The 21,840-nt window shown below is 39.5% G+C and overlaps 1 protein-coding gene across 1 annotated transcript in view; it reads right to left on the bottom strand.

Annotated features, from left to right (window-relative positions):
* Positions 1-1,049: 1,049 nt before the first annotated feature.
* The window catches only part of LOC311077942 (B-cell receptor CD22-like), a gene marked incomplete at both ends in the record, with an annotated part of 103,985 nt that continues 83,194 nt past the window's right edge, over positions 1,050-21,840 (bottom strand). Inside the window, 5 exons of the mRNA XM_084106587.1 lie at positions 1,050-1,361; positions 7,490-7,567; positions 8,314-8,350; positions 8,539-8,623; positions 8,746-9,000. Of these exons, the coding sequence (XP_083962713.1) occupies positions 1,050-1,361; positions 7,490-7,567; positions 8,314-8,350; positions 8,539-8,623; positions 8,746-9,000 (767 nt within the window). The remainder of the gene's footprint in view (positions 1,362-7,489; positions 7,568-8,313; positions 8,351-8,538; positions 8,624-8,745; positions 9,001-21,840) is intronic.

Here is a 21,840-nt window from a genome sequence, read left to right as displayed (position 1 = left end):
ACAGACACACACAGACAGAGACACACACATACACAAACACACACACATACACACACACACACACAGACAGACATGCACATACTACTACTTTTTTTAGGTATATACATAAACACGCAATACAGCCAAATTGCTCCACGTCATTTATTTTTGTGGAAAGCCAGTGCAGGCCTGAGCGGCGGTCATATTTTGTACCGCCATGCGGTACATCTAGTTAAAAAGGGAGAAGGAACACACCAAAAATCAGAGTGTTCATGTACTCTATAGGAGTTCACTGAACACTGGTTTCAGTGTATATATAGGTCCAAGAGTTCGGTGTTCAGTGAACACTGTAAAAAGTGTAAAATATATACTCTCAAAATAGAGTTACATTTGAACACCTGGAGAGTTAAAATGTACTCTTATAACTAGCACTTTTGACACCGTTTCAGTGCTTTTGAACACCTGCAGTGTAAACCTAGAACCTTTGCAGAGCTCATTATTTAACACTTGGAGAGTACAAATGTACTCTAAAGCTGGTACTTTTTTTATTTACAGTGTTTCAATAGTTTCCAACACCTGCAGTGTAAACCTAGAACCATCAGTGAGTGAAAAATACTCAAAGTCAGTGCTTTTTATGTCCGTTTATTTAACCATGTTCATGGATGTTCAAAAACCACAAACTCATACAAACACATGTACAGGAACCACATATTGATAATCTCTATCAAAACCATAAGTAGTTTGGTCTCATTACAGCTTTGAGAATTCTCTGGTTGCTCTGGAATTAAATTAACTACGGGTTCATCAGATACGTCAACTATGACGGGTTCGTTCTCAACTATGATGGGTTCGTTCTCAAATTGATCTAGACTTTTAGCGTTATGTTTGTTATGGAGATGTTTTCTAAAGCCTGAAAAAGTCCAAAATCTCTGGTGGCATCCAGTCTGGTCACACATCAATTGAAACTTCTTACCAGGATAAAATGCATGGAAAACTTTGAGATGACGGATCAACATTTGAACGGTTAGAAAAATAGACTTGCAAACAAAGCATCTGAACATCATAACTCTTTAGTTGAGGAGCTTAGCTCTAATGTCCTTGACTCTGGGAGTTTCGTGAGAATGATCTACATCAGTGTTGTAGATGGTGGTCTGCACAAACGTGTACATGCCATTTAAGGCTTGGTCATAGGAGATGCCGAAAACATAATGTGCTTTGATAAGTTCATCAAAGGCTGACAGGGAAGACTTGCCCTTGCAGGGAAGGAGATCACCATCCAATGCAATGTAGAACTCGTGGATATGCTTTCTTGTCGTCCCAACTGCCACGATGTAGGGCTGCCTCCCCTGGTTTGGACCAGAGTGCTCCTGGCTGCGACATGACTGTAATATAACAATAAACTGAAATGAATCTACACTGAACATCACATTTTGATGGATAAGTCACACTCTGATAGAAACCTTTGATGGCACAGTTAGCTTTCCCATGCAGGATATATTCAGCATGTGATAAGGCAACCAAGGTTTGTGTACCACGGTCACACAAAGAGAGAGAATTAAACAGAGACTTCATCAATGTTGGTTACCTTATCACGTCACAGCTAACTCCAATACGTTGGCAAGACAGACAACTAAAAATAAGAATGAACGAGCACAAGACTGATGTGTAACACATTTACAAGTGATGAATAGTTTACACTTTAGATTAGGGGATGCAGAAAGTGTTGTAAATGATTTATTATTTATTCATGCGTTTAGACATCTATAACAGGTGTTGAACACTGTAGTGTGCACTGCAGTGTAAGTGCTGACTGGTGAGGGTATAGACCACTGTCTTCTCTGAAACACATGGAGTCTTTAACCACTGTACACCTGATGTGAGCAAAACATACAAAGAAATTGTGACAAAAACTCACCCTGCAATAAAGCGATAAAACGTACCCACAGAAGACAGCAAAGACAGAGACAGCAAAGACAAAGACCCCCCCCCCCCCCCCCCCCCCCCTCCTCTTAACACGAGTCAAGTCACCAAAAGTTCACTAAGAATATCTATATATCACATATGGGGTGTGAAGTAACGAATTACAAATACTCACGTTACCTGTAATTAAGTAGTTTTTTTCAGAAATTGTACTTTTTTGAGTAGTTTAAAAATTGTGTAATTTTACTTTTACTTGAGTACATTTTAAGTGATGTATCGGTACTTTTACTCTGCTATTTTCCTTCTGTTTGTGGTCGTTACTCGTTACATGCTTGTTTTAATTTTATTTTTATCCATCAACGTGATTGGATCGAGTAATCAGTCTTGTGACTGTCATCAAATCAAATTAAGCATAGAAAACTTTAACCGCCTATTCCTGCTGTTACTCGTGACTGCTGTGGAAGTGCATTCTTCAAGCATCAATTGCTGTGCTCGATGCTGCTGATAAAACAGCTTCGCCGAGACTACAAAGAGACATGCATTTGTGTGTGTGTGTGTGTGTGTGTGTGTGTGTGTGTGTGTGTATTTGTTTCTTTTGTAAAAGTTTCCCGGATATAACTTCCCTATTTAATGCACAATTTTCCTTACAAATTACATTATCAGCATTACAATGTGAGTAAATGTAGCCGTGTAAAGTGTAAGGGATAATGCCACCCTTCTACACAATGTGCATTTACGTTTAAATTGTAACATATTTAATGGCATGGAATTACAGTGTAATTAGTGTTAGCTCACTATCTTAGCCTTTTTCAGTGCATTAGGTGCATTCAGTGCATAATATTAGTGATTCTCATTTATCAAAACACTAAAATTGGTACCGTTTTGGAGAGAAATTGGGTATTTTTTAATCTCTCTATTTAACCCATCTCATGGTGTGTGATGCTGAACTATCATATGAGTTTCTAAAGGTTTTTGAATTCTTTGCACAGTTATGAATATTGATATTTTATGTGCAACAATATCAGGCTCAGGGGCCTTTTGCCTAATTTTAAATGCTTTTTCTTTTTCAAACAATATGATTTAAATGGTGATGAGTGTAATGATTTGATGCATTTTAAAAAGATGGATGATAGATATTCTTCAATCTTTCTGACAAAGTTTTTGAATTACAGTATGTGCAATTTTTTTCAATTTATAAATTGTAGTCTATGGTGTTTATTATAAGGGGATAGAATCCGCAGCTCAGTACTCACTACTCACTACTCATGAGTACTTTTAATTAAGCTACTTTTTTACTTTTACTCAAGTAGTTTTTTGGACAAATACTTTTTACATTTTTTGGAATGTAATGGTACTTTTACTTGAGTATGTTTTTTCAGTACGTTTTCCACCGCTGCACATATGATGTATCTTGTGAATATATTGTTTTTCCTTTTCATGCTTGGTACCATTTTAAGTGTCTCAGTGCGATTGGTAAAATGGTCTTAATTTCATTGCAGTCATTGGTTTAATGAGAAAGATTGAGACCTTAGGAGAATCCTGTTATATCTCCCGAAACCAAGTGTTACCCCCTGGGGGACATGGATTGACCCAAACAACTCTAAACAATATTGGTATAACAATTTTGTTCTGGTCTGGGTATTTAAGGCTAGGTGACAGAGCAGTCTTTGGGACTCTTTACTAGGATCACCCCCATACAGTGCGGTTTCAGTGTTTTCCTGCTGGAAAACACTCACACACCACTCCGTGTCTCTGTCAGGAAAGCATTACTTAATTTTAGAGTCATTTTTGAGTAAATGATGTCATGTATTTTTCTGAATTGGCTTTTAATCATTTACTTGTGTAATTGGCATGATACATTTTCACCTGACAAATAAATGTTGCATCTTGATTTATTCTGAAGTTTTCTGAAATCATTATTTTAGTAGATTATGAGGAGGCTGGTGCTACCGCAGCTCTGTGTCCAGGATAGGTCAAACTAAAGGTGCATATGAACGGAGCAGTAGCACGTCATCTGAAGACTTTTTGATTTCTGTCTATCACTGACTTGGCAAGTTGTACGGAAGTGGCTAAATAAACTACACTTGTTTGTATGAGTGAGCAGTAGGCAACCGACTTAAGAGGTATTAGCAAACCCCGCACCAGAGGTGGAGAATCCAGGGGTCAGAAAGTAAAAGTCCTGCCATATATTTATTCCACCCATGAACTCACACAGCAAAAACTCCAGTGTTAAATGAACTCTCCTGTGAGTTTATTTGGCTCCAGACTCAAGAGTGTTAAAGTTAATGAGATAATTAAGTGATTGTTTGAGTGATGATTGAGCATTATTGAAAACACCTGATGTTAACAAGCAGAATTACTGAAGGAGAAAATCTCTTTTTAAGTTACCATTATGGTGATCAGTGTTTGCTTTAGTTGGGCTCTTGACCCTTAAACTACTAACTTTAGATTTTGTTTGGCTGTTGTATTTGGGTTACAACTCTCAGATGAACAAAGAGAAACGTTGATCAGGTGGTGTTGGTTATGTTTTGACATAATCATAATTTGACCTGAATCACAAAACTCATTTAGAGAGTTAAGTTTACCTTGTTGATTATAGCTGCCTGTGATTCTAATATTATGCCATGTTAATCATTTTCAATGTAATCAGAAAGATTTCTTGAAAGTTGTTCTGATCAAAAGACTTTGAAAAAATATATTATTTGGACACACAGACATCAAGAATCAGCCTGTGATTCTCAACAATGGTGACAAAAATAAAGCATGTTGCAGTGCATTCTGGGTGCCACCAATCAAAACTCATCCATGGCTCCCATCATGCATTTCAGTATGAATAAATTATTGTTCTTGTTCTAATAAAATTGTCTTGTTTTCCTAATTGAATATTCTTTTTGTCACCATTGTTGAGATTCATACACTGAATCTTGATGTCTGTGTGTGCCTTAAAGAAAGATTTTTCTTTTCTTTATCAGAACAACTTTTAAGAAATAATTTGAATTATATTGAAAAATCTGGATCTTAATCTGTAGAATTACTGTGATGTTGTAATGACCAATATACATTTAAGTCAGAGATTAGGCTCTAAATGAGTTCAGTGATTCAGATCAAATTATGATTATGTTAAAATATAACCAACACCACCTGATCAACGTTTCTCTTTGTTCATCTGGCTGTAATAACTCAAATCAACAGCCAAACAAAATCTAAAGATAATCATTTGAAGGTCAACTGCCCAACTAAATCGAACACTGATCTCCATAACGGTGACTAAAATTGTGATTTTTCTCCTTCAGTGATTCTGCTTGTTAACATCAGGTGTCTTCAATAATGGTCAATCATCACTCAATCAATCACTTAATTAGCTCATTAACTTTAACACTCTTGAGTCTGGAGCCATATAAACTCACAGGACAGTTCATTTAACACTGGAGTTTTTGCTGTGTGAGTTCATGGGTGGAATAAATATATGGCAGGACTTTTACTTTCTGACCCCTGGACTCTCCACCTCTGCCCCGCACCCTCTGACCAAGATCAGACTGGCGAGGCTGTGTCCATGAGATCCACGTAAACCCGGGGCGTGTGACTCTGTGCGGCATCGGGTCCCTTAGTGAATTAATAATTGAAAGTATGGGATACTCAGAATAATCAATGATCTAAATTAATACATAATCAATATTTATGACTATTTCTAATCAGAAACACGATCTAAATTTGATTATCATTTGAAATTGGAGTCAGATTAAGCGTAGAGCTAAAGTAATATTGAAACTAAATTCCAATAAATTAAGTGAACTTCACTGGAGCGCTGAAAAGGCATATACGCATTATCCCTTCACCCACCGTTGGATTCCGTCGTTGAGCCAATGGGTGGTCCTTACACACCCGACCCCCTGTGAGGTAATGGCACCCTGGGGAGACGAAATAACTTGTTCTCTACAAGCTGGCGCCTCAACACAGTCCTGTGACCCAGGAGAGTCTCAGGGTCCTGGTGTCAGCTGTATAACCGATGGAGATATGCTTTATCAGTCCATGTGTGGATATTTTCTAAATGTATCATTTCTTAGCCAATCAGAATCATTCAACCTGAAATAATGACGTAGCTTCATGATTGTGTGAGAGTATAATTGGTGTGAAACTGGGAATGTACGGCAGAACGGCCTACGAACTCCTGTCTGAGTATTGAAGCTGATTCTGCTGATGAAACTGCAAACTTTCTTCAGGAAAACTTTCATCAATTGACTGCACTTCTGACTCCTGGTCTTCATTCATCATATCTGGTCCTAGTCTTTAACTATAAATTCCTCTCCCTCAACAAGACAACAATAGGACTAAAACTAAAGAAAAATGGTGATCTTTTTCTTTGTTGAAGAATGAAGATGAATGATAGTGATTTACAGGTGAGGCTCATCGAGGTTGATGTCAGACGCAGGAGATGTGACCTCTGGTGGCAGTTTGAGGGATTGTTAGGGATGGGCGATTACAAACTTTTTATTTTGATCCGATACCAATACTTTTTCTTAAAATTTTAACAATGCCAATGTAAAAAACAGTTATTTCTTAAATTGGTATGTGATTTTTCAATGTTATTTTTAGAAGAAAAAATGAAATTACACTTAAAGGCATATCACCCAACAAACTCCAGCTAAATGTCAGGGGTGTTTTGGAGCAAACATGAAAAAAGTATTGAAAACAAATAAAAGTGATGCAGAAACTCATGTTTTGTCATTAACAATTTTAATATTGATATTTTTTAATGGAATCAATACCAAATAAGTAGCTTGTGAGAATCAATATATATACATATCAATACTGCAGGATCTATGAGCCCTTCAGGTTTGTACAAGCAAATATGAGACGATCACAAATTACACAACTTAAAAATAAAAAAAAAACATTTAAAGCGAGAGTTACAGGAACACAAAAGACTGAATAACAGAAGCTGATTATATTGAGCACTTTGAGAGCAAAATTTTCCATTGTGAATGAATTCCATTATCAGAATAAAATGATCAAATATGATTTAAAAGCTGGAAAATGTTGTAAAATGAGAAAGCGTAGATTGTTTGCCACAACTGAACATCACTTTAGGTGTTTTGACTTAATTTTAACATATATTTAGACAATAACAATTCTCCAGCTTTTAACTTTCTTTTAATTCCACTGTTATATCATGTTTCTTAAACTATACAGAAATTAAACTTTTGTGACTCATCACTGATGACCCCTGTCAATCATCAGTGGCTCCGCCCACAGAGCTCAGGATTGGTTCATTTGTGCTCCGCCTCTCACTGCAGAATCTTCCTGTTGATCTGAACAAACAATAAGATGAAGAAAGACTGACTGAAGTTCATCAACAACATTATAAAACCTTTCACAAGATACATAACACAATCACACTATACTGAAGAGAGTTTTATTGATTATATTGAGAAGAGCTGCAGGTTCTGACACTTACTGATGGATGTTTAGAAAAGCTCTGAGGATCAAGAGTCTTCAGGAGGTCTGCGATCAACGGTCTGTGTGAAAGAGAGCGAGAGATCGGTCATGTGATCATCAGTGATGGAGTATCTGACTTTGACGTCTCACTTACTGTGAGTGTGTCGTACAGGTCAGAGGTCATGGACTTGAGCTCAAGAGCTGTATACGTGTCTTCATTGGGATCAGAGATCTACAGGAGAGACAGAAGGACACACACATTGTGAGTTCATGTTTTAACCCTCTGATGGTCTTCGTTTGAAGTGACACTCGTGGTCTCCAGACAATAACATGTTTTTGTTACAGAATAATCTTTTTTTTATATATATATATACAAAAACAGCTTTTTATGTAAAATTCACTTTATAAAAGACCCAAATTTCTAAATTTCATTTATGGAGATTTTTTGTATAAAAACCTATTTATTTATTTTTTTGTTTGTTTTTTTTTACATTTATTTATATAAATTTAAAATATATCATAAATCCTCCAAAAACTGCACAGATGTGGAGTAAAAACATTAATAAACAGAGTAAAATTACATTGGTTAAAAAATAAAAAAAAATTATTCTGTTACAAAATGACATGTTATTGCCTGGGGTCTCTGGAGACCCCAAAGACCACGAGTGTGACTATTTTTTTTTCATTTAACATAAAAACAGATATCATTAAAAAAAAAAATATATTTTTAGATCTAGAAAGGGTTGAGAGCCGTACAAAGTTTCATGCCATTTGGACAAAGAACACATTTTTTTTTTAATGTAATGTTTAGAGGATCTTGATGAAAATCAGTTTTACTGGATCTAGAACTGAAGAATCGGGTGTTTGGTCACGAGACTTGTGTGTTTTATACTCTTAATATCTGTGTACGGCTCATAGCGGCTGTAGGAAACATCTCTGCATGCAGGAAAACACTGTGAATAATTGAGATCATCTCACCTTCATAGCAGATCTTCTGTTCATCCTTTTAGTAAGACTGTCAGAAGAAAGATGAATAAACAACACATTTAATGCCTCAAATAACTGCAATTTCAGGATTCAAACAGAGATGGCGACAAAGAGGCAAAGCTTACGCACTACCGTTTTAAATGTAACACTTTACCTAAATGTAATACAGTAATTCTTCATATATACAGAAGTAGATTTTTTAAATGAACTTCTTACCAAATGTACATCACAAAAGCCCCTGATGCTCCACCGAGTAAAACACCAACAACACCGACAGTTACAGACGAGAAACATCTGACTGCTGAAATACAGACAAACACACACCAATGTTTAACAGGACTAGATCAGACAAAATATAATGACAGATAAGAAAGTAAGCAGGAGTATGTGGTTAAAATACAGAATATGATTCATAAAACTCACACATGACACACAAAGTCACAGTATCAGAGTATTTCCCTCCATGTTTATTGATGGACTTGCACTTGTATTCTCCACTGTCATCAGAGCTGATCTTTGAGATGCTGAAGATTCTTCCAGATCCTACAATCGTTCCTCCTTTAATCCAGCTGATTTCTGCAGGAGGGTTTGAGTCACTGAAGCAGTTCAGAGTCACTGAATCTCCCTCCACTATTACACCAGATGGACTGATGGACACTGAGACGTTCCTGGGAGGATCTAACACAGAGAAATAGTCATATCATTAACAATCATATTAAACTTGACATCACAGAGGATTTAATCACGTTTAGAGGATTTAATGTCACAAAATAAACTCTATACTCGTGTTTTGCATTTGTTAATCCACTAATTTGTTGATCACAGTTACTGAACCATCATTTACTCACACATGACGTTTAAAGTCACAGTATCAGAGTATTTCCCTCCATGTTTATTGATGGACTTGCACTTGTATTCTCCACTGTCATCAGAGCTGATCTTTGAGATGCTGTAGATTCTTCCAGATCCTACAATCATTCCTCCTTTAAACCAGCTGATTTCTGCAGGAGGAGTCACTGAAGCAGTTCAGAGTCACTGAATTTCCCTCCACTATTACACCAGATGGACTGATGGACACTGAGACGCTCCTGGGAGGATCTGTAAAGACAAAAAGTGTAAAATGACATGCAGTGAGACAAATTATTGCACAAATAATCTTCCAGAACTGGTTAAAAATAAAAGCAGACTTACACATGATATTCACATTCACAGCAGCAGAAGCCTGAGATCCATGTTTATTTCTAGCAGAGCAATGATAGTCTCCGCTGGACTCAGACTTAATATTAGTGATACTGTAGGTTTCACCAAATTGCAAAATATTCCTTCCTCCTTTAAACCAGCTGATTTCTGCAGGAGGGTTTGAGTCACTGATGCAGTTCAGAGTTACTGAATCTCCCTCCACTATTACACCAGATGGATTGATGAAGATCACAGGTTTCACTGGAGGATCTACAGATGTCAGGTAAAAGTATTTATCAGAGACGGCTGGTGGAAAATGTTCTAGGAAAGGCTGCATTTGATTATTATTGGACAATTTCAGCAAACATTTTTCACTGTTTAATGCTCAAAGTTAAAGAAAAAGTTTAAGCAAAAAAGTAAACAGAAGGAAAAACTATTAAGACTAGAATTTGAGAGGCTTGAAACATTTGAAATACAGACAAATGTTTTACCAAGTTCTAGATTAAGATATTATTTTAAAAAAATATTTAAAAATAAGATTTTTTTTTTTACTTTTCCTAATTTACAATGAATGTATATAGTGCAAATGCAAAAACTGAGAGGAAAAAAAATATGTTACATTTGTTTAGAGATTTTTTATATATAACTACAATTTTGATGCTACTACTTTTCCTCGCTCCTCCGTCCTCCAGCCTGTGACCCAGAAACTGATCAAACTCAGCATCTTGAAGAACATCTCAATTCTTTCTATTCTCTTCACATGTCACAATCATTTTTATTTATGCTTTACCTTTGCAGTTTAAATTAATTATATATCAAACATATATCAACAGGGCATCTTGTTTTATCTTTATTCTGTATGAATTTCTTTAATAACCAAACTTTAACAGCATAAGGGCAGATCTCTTGATCGCAACTGTTGACGCTTTGAAGTGACGCTCCAGTGATCAAGAATATTCCAATATACAAATAGGGCGCTTCTCATTTCTTATTTGTGTATCCTCGTTTCCTTTCCTCGTGTCTCAGTTCCACCCCCTGTTGGATTCAAGGGAAGGTTGCAAGGATGAAAATTATTTGTTATTTAACAAATCACTGGCAATGGGACGTAACTTCTCCCATGTAGCGTCTGCAGTGTTGGGAAAGTTCACTTTCTACATGAACTAGTTCAAAGTTCAGTTCACAAATTTTAAAATGAACTAGTTCAGTTCATAGTTCACACGCAAAAAATTTTGAACTAAGTTCACAGTTCCAAAAATGAACTAGTTCATAGTTCTTTTTTTCCATGTTGCTGCAAGCTATTATTTTTTCAAAATGATTGCCACAGCCCATATAGATAATTATTTTAACACTGAAGCTATGCGTCAGATTTTTCCCATCCTCACCGACCTGTGTCATAAAACCCGTTTAAATGATCATGACGCCAACATGCTGCTTTTTGTTTTGACTTGCAACGTTAGTGATGAGTCGTAAATGAACAATCCATTCGTTGCGTCTGTCACGTGACAAATGAACGAAAGACTCGGAAGGTAAAGTAATTATTTATGATCCCTGTAAACGATTTTTGACTGCATTATAATGATTTCTTAATTCAGAATATGATCAAGATTGCATAGGTGGATGTGTTCGGGGAATTTGCCAGTTAATGGTATAACATTTAAAGCCCCTTAAATGAACGAAATTACTCGAAAAAAGATTCGTTAATTTTGATGAACGAGATTGAACAAGAGAGTCAGTAGACACTGGTGGCTGGTGTTGCCAGATTGGGTGTTTTCCCGCTACATATTAGGGCCTGTTTACGGTGTGTTTTAGCCGGGTTTTCGCCTGGAAGGCTCTATAGAAATCTGGCACTCTACTGAACGAAGTTAAACTGAGAGAGTGTGCCGTTCACAGACACCAGAATGAACGAGTTCACAGTATCGTTCATCAGGCAGTAATACAGTACGTTCAGTTCACGTTCGGCCAAAATATGAACGAGTTCATGAACTATCGTTCAATGAACGCGTTCAGGCACAACACTGAGCGTCTGAACCAATCGGACACACACAAGTTATTAATTTATTTAATGAATAATCCAGCAAACTCACTGTGAAACTCTCCCCAAAAACTAACATCCCAAATGAAGCTAACACACTGGCAGGACGCTGTGTCTTGTTACAGGACACACAAGGAGTTTTCCCAGAAAAGGAGAGCATCAGGGAGCATCCCAGAAACTGTGTGAATGATTGTGATGTTTTGTGTCCTATTTTGTATACACCATAGTATGTATTTTATTATACAACCAACGGTCAATGTAACCTTACCTGTATCATGTCTTCTATCTAATTAATCCTCATTTCATGATTCACGCTTTGATGTACATCACCTTCTCTTAGAATGCAGTGTGGATTTGTTATATCTATCTGAGTATTAATGAACAGAAAAGAGGTAAGGCAGATTTGAGATAGCGTCATTCATCTTCCCCACAAGAGGAAACTCCCGCCAGACAATCCACCCTTCTCATTGGTCCAGCAAACCCAGAGAGGGGTGGCCATTCTCAGGCTTTATTAGAGACAGACCACAGTGACCGCCTCTCTCTCTTAGCTCGTCTCATCCGGCTACAACACTGCTTCTGCTGATACTGGGGGGAACCCTTTCCCCCACTGGTGCCCAGGGCCCTGGGCCCAGCAGGCCGGAGCACCGCCTGCCATGTTTTCGTACTACCAAAGGGAGACAGAAGGCTGTGTCTCCAATCCAGCAAACTGCACCTTTACCATCACTGAATGGACAACGATCAAGCCTTCTCGGCACTTCAGGATGCCGTGCCGTCCAGCGTGCCCTCAGCAGGCCAGGGCCGCAGGCTTCGACTCACAACAGCCATGTGCTCGTCGAAACCACAATGCAAGCTCATCATCATCTTCTCCATCAGGCAGAGAAGAAAACGATGGCAACTTGCACCATGACTTTTGGCACTCACGGAGTCATCAACGAACTCAATTTTCAACCACTTCAAGAACTGTCCGTGCACACAAACTATGCAAGTATCAATTTAATGAGGTGCTCTGAAAATGATCAGCTGATGGTTCTTTTCATACTGAAATAGATATTTTCCATAGTTCTATTACCTGTTTCCGGTTCCACATCACTCACCCCTTTACCTATGCATGTATGGATGTATGAATGTATGAATGTATGTATGTTTGTTTGTTTGTTTAGTTTAGTTATGTTTGTGATTTAGTTCATAAAACTTGTGCACAATTATGTATTTGGTTTCTGATTCTCTGCTTGCATACAAAGTCCCTTTTATGATCTTGATCTTGTTACATGCTCTAAGTGCTGTACATGCTAAGGAATAATTATTTTTCAGTGACCATGAAAGATACACTTTTCTTAGAATAAATGAATAATCAAAGAGTTCGTTGGAACTGATTAATTGATTGTAATATTAATTTGGCTTACCTCAAAGTTAATCTAATTAACTGACCCAAATATGAATAATTAATCATAATTGGTAATTATGGATTATTATAAAAAAATTCCCCTTTGAGCTAATATTGTTACAGTTTAGTGGAGAATGCGGGCATCGTATTAAACATTGTATGCAAGCAGACAGTAATCAATCATGTTGTCCCATAAGTTTTATTAACATTGTCTACATGCACGTACAAGTTTCTGATAAAATCAGCAAAACTATAGCTTGAATATGCCTTCCTACGAACGGCAGAAAGTTTCTCAATGCTATAAGGCATGTTTAAATCGTAAGATAAGAAATTCCTGATATTAGCGAAGCAATCCTAATTTCAGTTCTAAATCGAGCGTAAGCCTTCTCTGACGAAGAAATCTCAGATTAGCCGCATGTATAGATGGTACCAGAACAAATTAATCTGATCATTGGGCGAAGAAATCCCCATTTTCAGCATTTTTGAAGGTGATTGAGCGATGCTCCTCAATCACAGATTAAGGCCTTTATTATTAAGACATTATTATTCATTACGTCATTGTATTCATATTAAACCCCTGAACCGCTCATTTGAAACAATCACGTCGAATTAGTGGTATAAATGCTAGCCTAGCTAACTAGTAATTTGCCATTGTCTGTAAAGGGACTGTGCTGTTTTTATTTGTGAAAGAGTTGCATCACTTGCATGCAACTTCATGTGTTTAAACTGGAGTTCCTTCAGCCTGAAGCAGACAAGACCTGCCGAGGCAGAGAAGGGAACCGTTAGACGACAACGAAAGCGGACGTTGGACACCCAGCCTGAGCCACCAAGAGCTGACCAGCATCATCTTCTCCTTGGCCACGCTCCCGCAGGCCTCAAACAGGAGGTAAATGAACTAACGCTGCCAGCCACAGAATTCCAAGAGAGACGCTAAAGCCATCAGTGTCCAGCCAGAGTTGAAGTCCAAACACTGACTCAGCAATGCTGTAACATCATAGACAAACACAAGGGGGGTCCTGAACAGAACTGAAACAGTCCAACCACCTGCAAATGGACCCCACAAGAAGATGTATCCTGCTAAACTTGCATTCAGCAGGGAAACCTCCCCCAGCCAAGCACAGAGTTACCAAGGGGGGAAACAAACCCCTCTGCTTAACACATCAACGGACGGTTTCCTGGAAGCTTCTGAAGCCGCAGAAGGAAAAGGATTGATTCAGACGAATCCTGAAACAACACGTGTAGTGACAACTCAAAGACCAAAACGTCCACGCCTACCTACGAGACATTGACGTTCACCTGCAGTCTTTGATGAGTGTGCACCATCAAGATAGACTATCTGATCTGGGTCACAACCAGCCCAGAGTGGCACTGCGTTTTGGCTTTGGCTGTGGCACTACCAGCAGCTGGAACAAGCCATCATAACAGGATTCTCAGAATTTTATTTTTTTTGCCCAACCACCACCCCCCGTTTTCGGAGGTCAACTTTATTTTTATTCATATAACAAAATAAGACAGAGCATATGTTTGCAAATAATAAAGAGTGACAAGCTGTAACAGAGACAGGGAGGTACGCAGACAGACGGCCAGACAGACAGACAGACAGACAGGCAGGCAGACAGCGAGAAGTTATAAGTGTGGGATTGGTATGTCTGTAAGGGGGGGGGGGGGGGGTAGAGATGATTGGAGGGGAGGGGTGGAGAGGGGGTAAATGGGAAAGCACGTGGCTTACATTAGCTGTTGAATTTGTAGAAAGCTTATGAGGGGATTCCAGGTTTCTTTAAAGGCAGATATATTGTTCTTTTTATGAGCTATGGTTTCTTCTGTCAAAATGAATTCTATGATTAGGTTAGTCCAATGGGTAAAATGGCAAGATGATTTTTATTTCCAGGTTTGAAAGATAAATTTTTTAGCGATTGCTAGAGAAACCAGAACTGGTGTTTTGTATTTGGAAGGGATGGAGGTTTCTGAAGTATCTCCTAGGAGACAGAGTGCAGGAGACAGTGGGACTCTGCAGTCCAGGATCGATGATAGTGTGTTAGTTAATGTGATCCAGAGAGAGTGAACAGGCTGGCAAAGCCAAGTGGCGTGGAGATAGGTGTCTGTCTTCCCAGAGGTGCACTGTGAGCAGGTGTCTGTGTCAGATAATCCCATTTTAAATGGTTTGCTCTGAATGATGTGGGCTCTTTGGATGGTTTTATATTGTATGAGTTGTAAATTGGTGTTGGTGGTCATAGTAAAGGTATTCTTGCAGATCTGTGTCCAAAAATTCAGGTCGGGAGATAGCATGAGGTCGCTTTCCCACTTCCCCTTAGGCAGGGTTATTGTGGGGTTAGATGAAGCGATGAAGCTGTAGAGTTTGGATATAAGTTTTCTTGGGGGGCTGGCTACTTCCAATAACTGTTCACTGATTTTAGAAGACTGTAGAGTGTTAGTTGAAGTTGTTTTGCTTTGAACAACCTTCACCAGTGCACGGACGCACTGAAGCGTTTTTTTTTTTTTTTTTTTAGTTCAAAGTTACTACCCAGCGGGCACCTTGATGTCAAAATTACGTCAAGAAATAGGTCAAAAATGAAAGTCAAATTGACGTCAAAGTGTTGATGTCAATTTGATGTCAAGATTTGACCTCTGCTGATGTCATTTTGCCAAACAAAAAGGTGAAATGTATGGCCGTACACTTATCACCAGCTTCACTTAAAACTAACCAAATTTAATTTATTTAATTTCAATTGTAATGAAATCATTTAAATTTTGCATTTTAAAGTCACCATGATGGTGGTTAGCGTTTGCTTTAGTTGTGCTCTTGACCCTTGACTCTTTAATATTAAATTTTCTCTGGCTGCTATAATTGTGTGTTTATAAAGCACAACTGTTGTAGCTAAAAAAGCCATCAGCCTGTTTAATGATGATGACGATATCATCTTGTAAATGCCTAAATCACTGATCATGTTCCGTGTCTAATGCTTTGATTATATAGGACTTGTGGTTTTTATGTTTTATTATAATTGAATCCATTAAATTTTACAGCATGAGAGCAATGTTGTTTATCAAATAATATAAATGATTCTAAAAACGTTTAGTGTATTAAACTCTTTCTTCTACATTATTACTTAGCCATCAAGAATCAGTGTATGACTCTCAACAATGGTGACAATCAATGAAATGCTTCATGCTGCAGTGCATGCTGGGTACCACCAATCAAAACTCACCAAAATCTCCCAGCATGCATTGCGGCATTAATAAATTATGCACCTGGAGTTGATCTGATTATCTGGATATTTTGTTTGATTGTCACCATTGTTGAGATTCATACGCTGTTTCTTGATGTCTGTGTGTGTCTGAGTAATACCATAGATTAATGGTTTTTGTGCACTAAATAGTTTTTAAAAACCAAGTATATTATTTGATAAACAACACTGAATCAAATGACTTCTATTATGAATAAAAACAGTTTTAAAACCACAAGTTCTATATAATCAAAACAATAGACGCTGAATAAGATCAGAGATTCAGGCATATACATGATGATATCGTCTTCATTATCAATGAAAAGCCAACATCTCCTGATCTCATGGCTTTTTTAGCTACAACAATTGTGCTTTAGAAACACACAGTTATAGCAGCCAGAGATTTTTTTTTAATATACATATATTTAAAAGTTAAGGGTCAAGAGCACAACTAAAACAAACGCTAACCACCATCATGGTGACTTTAAAATACAAAATATGATTTCATTAAACTGGAAATTAAATAAAGTAAATCTGGTTAGTTTTAAGTGAAGCTGGTGATAAGTGTACGGCCATGCGTTTCACCTTTTTGTTTGGCAAAATGACATCAGCAGAGGTCAAACTCTTGACGTCAAATTGACATCAACACTTTGACGTCAATATGACTTTCATTTTTGACCTATTTCTTGACGTAATTTTTACATCAATTTGATGTCAAATTGACATCAAATGCCCACTGGGCTAAATATGAATCGCGTGTCTGTGTGTGAAAGAATAAACCGCTTTAATCAACTAAAATGCTTTGCTATACTGAGATGAGTAAAAATCGACTGAAATATGATGAAATAAAATGTCTTTGTACTGTTTCCGCGTCGAAGCCTCTACTTCCTCGATCTTGTTTCATGAGAATACTCAACAACCATTTATGAACACTGTTGATTTAAGTCACACATTTAAGCTTTTCAAAAGCCATAGTGTACATTACAGTCTCCAGGCTAAACAGTCTTTACAAATATGCAGTGGCGGAACTAGAGTTTTATACATGGGGTGGCCACTGCTACTTGCGGGGGTACACAGTACACACACACACACACACACAGTGGAAAAGCTTATGGAAGGAATTTTGTCACTCTGTTTGTGTCTATAAGTGTTGAACATCCAAAATATTTGCAGAAAACAAAGCTGAAGCACCAAGGAGATAAGATACCGTAGCATGTGTCTGTTATGAACTGCTGCATTTATTTACAAATTTTTTTTTTTTTTTTTCAATTAAATATAGCAGGCATCAAGCAGACATGTACTTGAAAAATTTCAACAATTTTATTGCCCATCAATATAAAATCTTATCCTAGGAAGATTTAATACAACATAATTCTTTCATTATAATAATTTATAATTATTATTTCTAATTATAATTATTTAATTTATAAAAAAAAGAAAAAATAATTGTGTTAATTTTTTGGTGAACTATCCTTTTAATCTGGCAAAATCTTCTCAACTTAAATTCCTGAATTTGGTATGTGATTGACTGCCTGTGTCTGGTAGATGTTCTGAGCTGTTGCTGGTTCTGAAGTCTGACCACACTGACTCTGACTAGCCAGTGGTGATGCAAGGGCTGGGGTCTGTTTGCATCTGATCTGCCTGTTAGTCATTTTAAGCCAAAATGGGGGTCAACCTTGAACAAACTGCAACAGAAGCAAACTCAACTGATTTTGTATCCTCAATATGTCTAAGGAAAAACAAGTCCTGAAGAATCCCATTAGGGGAAAGTTTTGAAAAAGACCCAAATATAGCCTATTCATACGCCTATTCATTCTTTCTCTCACATGAATAGGGTAAAAATTGTAACCTTTAGATATCACCATGAAAATTACTGAGTTGATTACTTACATCAAGACAAACAAAAAATGTATTACAAGTTTTTTTTAATTGTTTGTTAACATGGACAAATGGTGCATAATCTAATTATGTATGTGCTAATTTGCATAAATACCACAACAGATCTAAACATTGGGTATAGCCAGGTGAAAATGTCTTGTTGAATCTTGTTGACATATAACTGTAAAATACTTAATGTTAATGTCTGAATGGAACCCATTTAGGCTACCTATGAGCATTAATACATAGAGGCAGGAAGAAGTACTTTAGAAACCAGCCTTTATTAATTAAATTATTACAGAGATGGGGTTTGCGGCTGGGTCTGTGGGACTGTTTCTGGGGGACGAGTCTGAGGGAAGAACAGGAGACAATGGTAAGGAGAATGCAGAAGACAAAAGGCAGGTAAAATAAAAAGTGAATCCCCAGAAACAGTTTTCAAAACTTTCCCGTAATGGGATTCTTCTGGACTTTTTTCCCTTACTCAGGACATATTAAGGATACAAAATTATTTGAGTTTGCTTCTGTTGCAATTTGTTAAACCTTTTTTCATAAAATGACTGGACTATGTTTGTGCTTATTAAAAAGAACTTATAGCCTATCTCTCCCTTTCTTTTCATGTTTAATTGACCCTGTTCAAAAATATGCCAAATTTAAAATATGATTCCAATCATATTCATATTCTAATCATCCATTTTTATCTTAACTTTTTCCAGTATAAAAAAAATGGTGTTTTTGGTAATTTTCACAATGTCATGGCACCCCAGAATATTTTGTTGTATGAATATTTGAACATACCAAAAGAAAGAACAGACCCTGTGCTTTATTCTAGCTTCGTGCTTCTTTTTTATCAACACTTGAATGTTGGCAAGTTTCATAAAAAGCAACATGAGCAAAAAGCTGAGAAAATCGCATTTTTATCAAAGACTACACTGTAAAACCTATACATCTAGATCAGATTTAATGATGACCAAAACACAGTAGATCGAGTCCATCAACACCCTACACCCATAAAGCTTCACAGTCCTAGTGATCGCATTTATCGCTTGTTTCTGCTCTTCTTTGCCTGCGTTTTGGTCTCCTATCCTCACATTAGCTAGAACATTTGTATACTGTAACGTACACACGGCAAGGTCGCCTACTGTATATGCGTGTATTAGGCCGAATGTATTCGGAGCAAACTTACTTCAAATATGATGTTTTCTTATTCGGTGAAGTTCGGTATCTTGCAACTATCTCTCGTCCTCTGCTCGTCCGTTTGAAAACTGCGCGCGCGCCGTGCCGCGCTGCCGTCGAACGCATTTATTATTATTTTTTTTAATCAGCATCAGCAACTGCCAGTAGCAAATAAAATGTTGGGGTGGCAATCGCATGTCAGGGGTGTCCAGTGCCACCCCGGACCCCCCTCTGGCTCCGCCACTGCAAATATGTACCCTTCATTCATCTCACAGAAACGCAATTCATCTTTTTGCGGTTTACATAGGCCTACACTAACGTTATTCCATAACGTTATTCCACATTAACACTTAAGAAAAGATAACTTAGCCTACCTCACTCCTCAGCAGGATCTATTGCTCCTCATATCAGCACTGTTCTGAGGAAACTTTTCTCCAGGATTATTAGGTAGGCTATATTATGCCTCACTCGCGGCACACTGTGTTTTCAGCTGATGGGCGTTTCACAGGACTGAAATGGTTCTCAAAATTTGCGTTTGAATAGCGCGCGCTCTCCGGGGCGTGGTCACATTACATTTGAATGAATGAGCTCTAATGAGCTCGACTGGAATCGCTCTCTTTTAATACAGATTTCACAAGATGAGAATATTTGTTCCCTTTCGTGGTCACTCCGAGTTACGTCGGATGACGACGATTGGGGTTTCGCTTAGAAAGCCTATCACCTTCGAGTATATAAAACGAGCCAATGGCAATGAAATGCCATGGGTCTGCGGAATTTGCATAGCGTATCTCCGCCCACCGCAGGGGGTATATAAGGAAGTACGCTGGCAACATGCAGATATGTTTTCGCTTCGGAGCCGAGAACTTCTCCACTCCACGTAAGCCAAAAATCCTGAGTTATTCTTCTCAATCCCTTCGAGACGAGCGAACTCTCCGGTGTTGGTGTGACGGCGATTTCAGCGAGTGCACACTACCCTGCTGATCTGGTCAGTGATCTGACAGATAGTGTGATTTCTCCCTGTTCGCTTCAACATCCGCAGAGTTTTTCCTCTCACAAAAAGAGCATTGCACCTGGCACGTCTTTTTAAAGATGCCTCGCCCGTGCACTTCTGGTTGTGGTCGCGATGTATTTTCTCCTGATGGTCACAATCTCTGCTTAGCGTGTTTGGGCGTTGATCACGCTAGAGCAGCGTTTGTGGATGACTCATGTTCTCACTGCGGGAACATGACCATCTCCATGCTGCGGTCGAGACTCAATGAGCTCACCAGAGCGAGAGTCCCCCTACCCACACCCCGATCTACTGACTCCCCGAGAGCTAGTACTTCGGCTGGTGGCCGGGGTGACCTGAGGGTGACTGTGTGGAGCACACCGCCGATACGTCCACGGTCCACACGCCCCTCTTCAGCATCGGTACCCGCGAGTGTTCAAACTTAGACCGCTGGTCCCTCTACGGAGGCCCCGCGTGTTTCGTTTGGAGCTCCAGAAGAGGATGCAATGTCGATCACTGCATCACAAGGTGGGCATGAGTCCCCGGGAAGTGAGGATTCGGCTGTGTTGCCGCCCTCGGGCGTGCCAGCATTGCCCGAGTCTGATCCCGAGCTGACTGCCATGCTTTCCCGGGCAGCCGCGGCCATTGGGCTCGAGTGGTCCCCGCCACCCGATCCAGTGCGCTCGCGGCTGGATGATTGGTTTTTGGGAGCGGCCGCTGACACTCGTCGCCGCTCAACCCCAATACCATTCTTCCCGGAAGTGCATGAGGAAGTCACGCGGTCCTGGAAGGCCCCCATGTCTTCCCGTGATCGTTCGTCAGCTTTCTCCGCCTTTGCTCCCCTCGATAAGGCTGATGCTTGTGGGTACACTGGGATTCCCCCGGTTGAACGTTCTGTCGCGATGCAGCTGTGTCCGACAAGCGCTTCATCGCGTGGTGATCCTAAGCACCCATCCAAAGCCTGTAGATTTTCGTCTACTATGGTGGCGAAGTCTGACAGAGCGGCGGGACAGGCAGCTGCCTCTTTGCATGCCATGGCCATCTTGCAGGTCTACCAGGCCCAGATGCTCCGTGACATGCACGAGGGTAGGACAGACCCAAGGCTCTTCGATGAGCTGCGCGCCGCCACCGACCTCGCTCTCCGAGCGACGAAGGTGACCGCGCGCTCCCTGGGTCTGGTGATGTCCACAGCTGTGGTCCAGGAGCGACATCTCTGGCTGAACCTGGCCGATATGCGTGAGCCCGAGCGGACTCGTCTACTCGATGCTCCCATATCACAGGCCAGCCTTTTCGGCGGTGCCGTCGAGGACTTTGCCCAGCAGTTCTCGACCGCCCAGAAGCAGACTGAGGCGATCAAGCACATTCTGCCCCGACGCTCCGCTGCTGCTCAGCCGTCGGCACAGAATCCTCAGCCTGCTCGCCGCCGAGTGCGCCCTCCCGCAGCTCCTGCCCCTCCCGCACGGCCCCAGCAGCAGCCTTCATCTGAGCCGCGTCGTGGAGGCTGGGGGAGAATCTTATGTTCTCCACTCCCCGCTGCTCGTCCAACGACGCCACTGCCGCCTCGGTCCCGCCACTGCCGCCCTCCTCTGTCCCAGAGGTGCGGGATGACAGCACGGGATGACAGTCCCCGTGGGACGCGCGCCCTCCCCTGGCCTCCTCT

Source organism: Abramis brama (genome assembly GCF_963993115.1).
Source record: "Abramis brama genome assembly, chromosome: 2".
Classification (NCBI taxonomy): domain Eukaryota; kingdom Metazoa; phylum Chordata; class Actinopteri; order Cypriniformes; family Leuciscidae; genus Abramis; species Abramis brama.
This window is presented reverse-complemented; position numbering and strand designations above follow the sequence as displayed.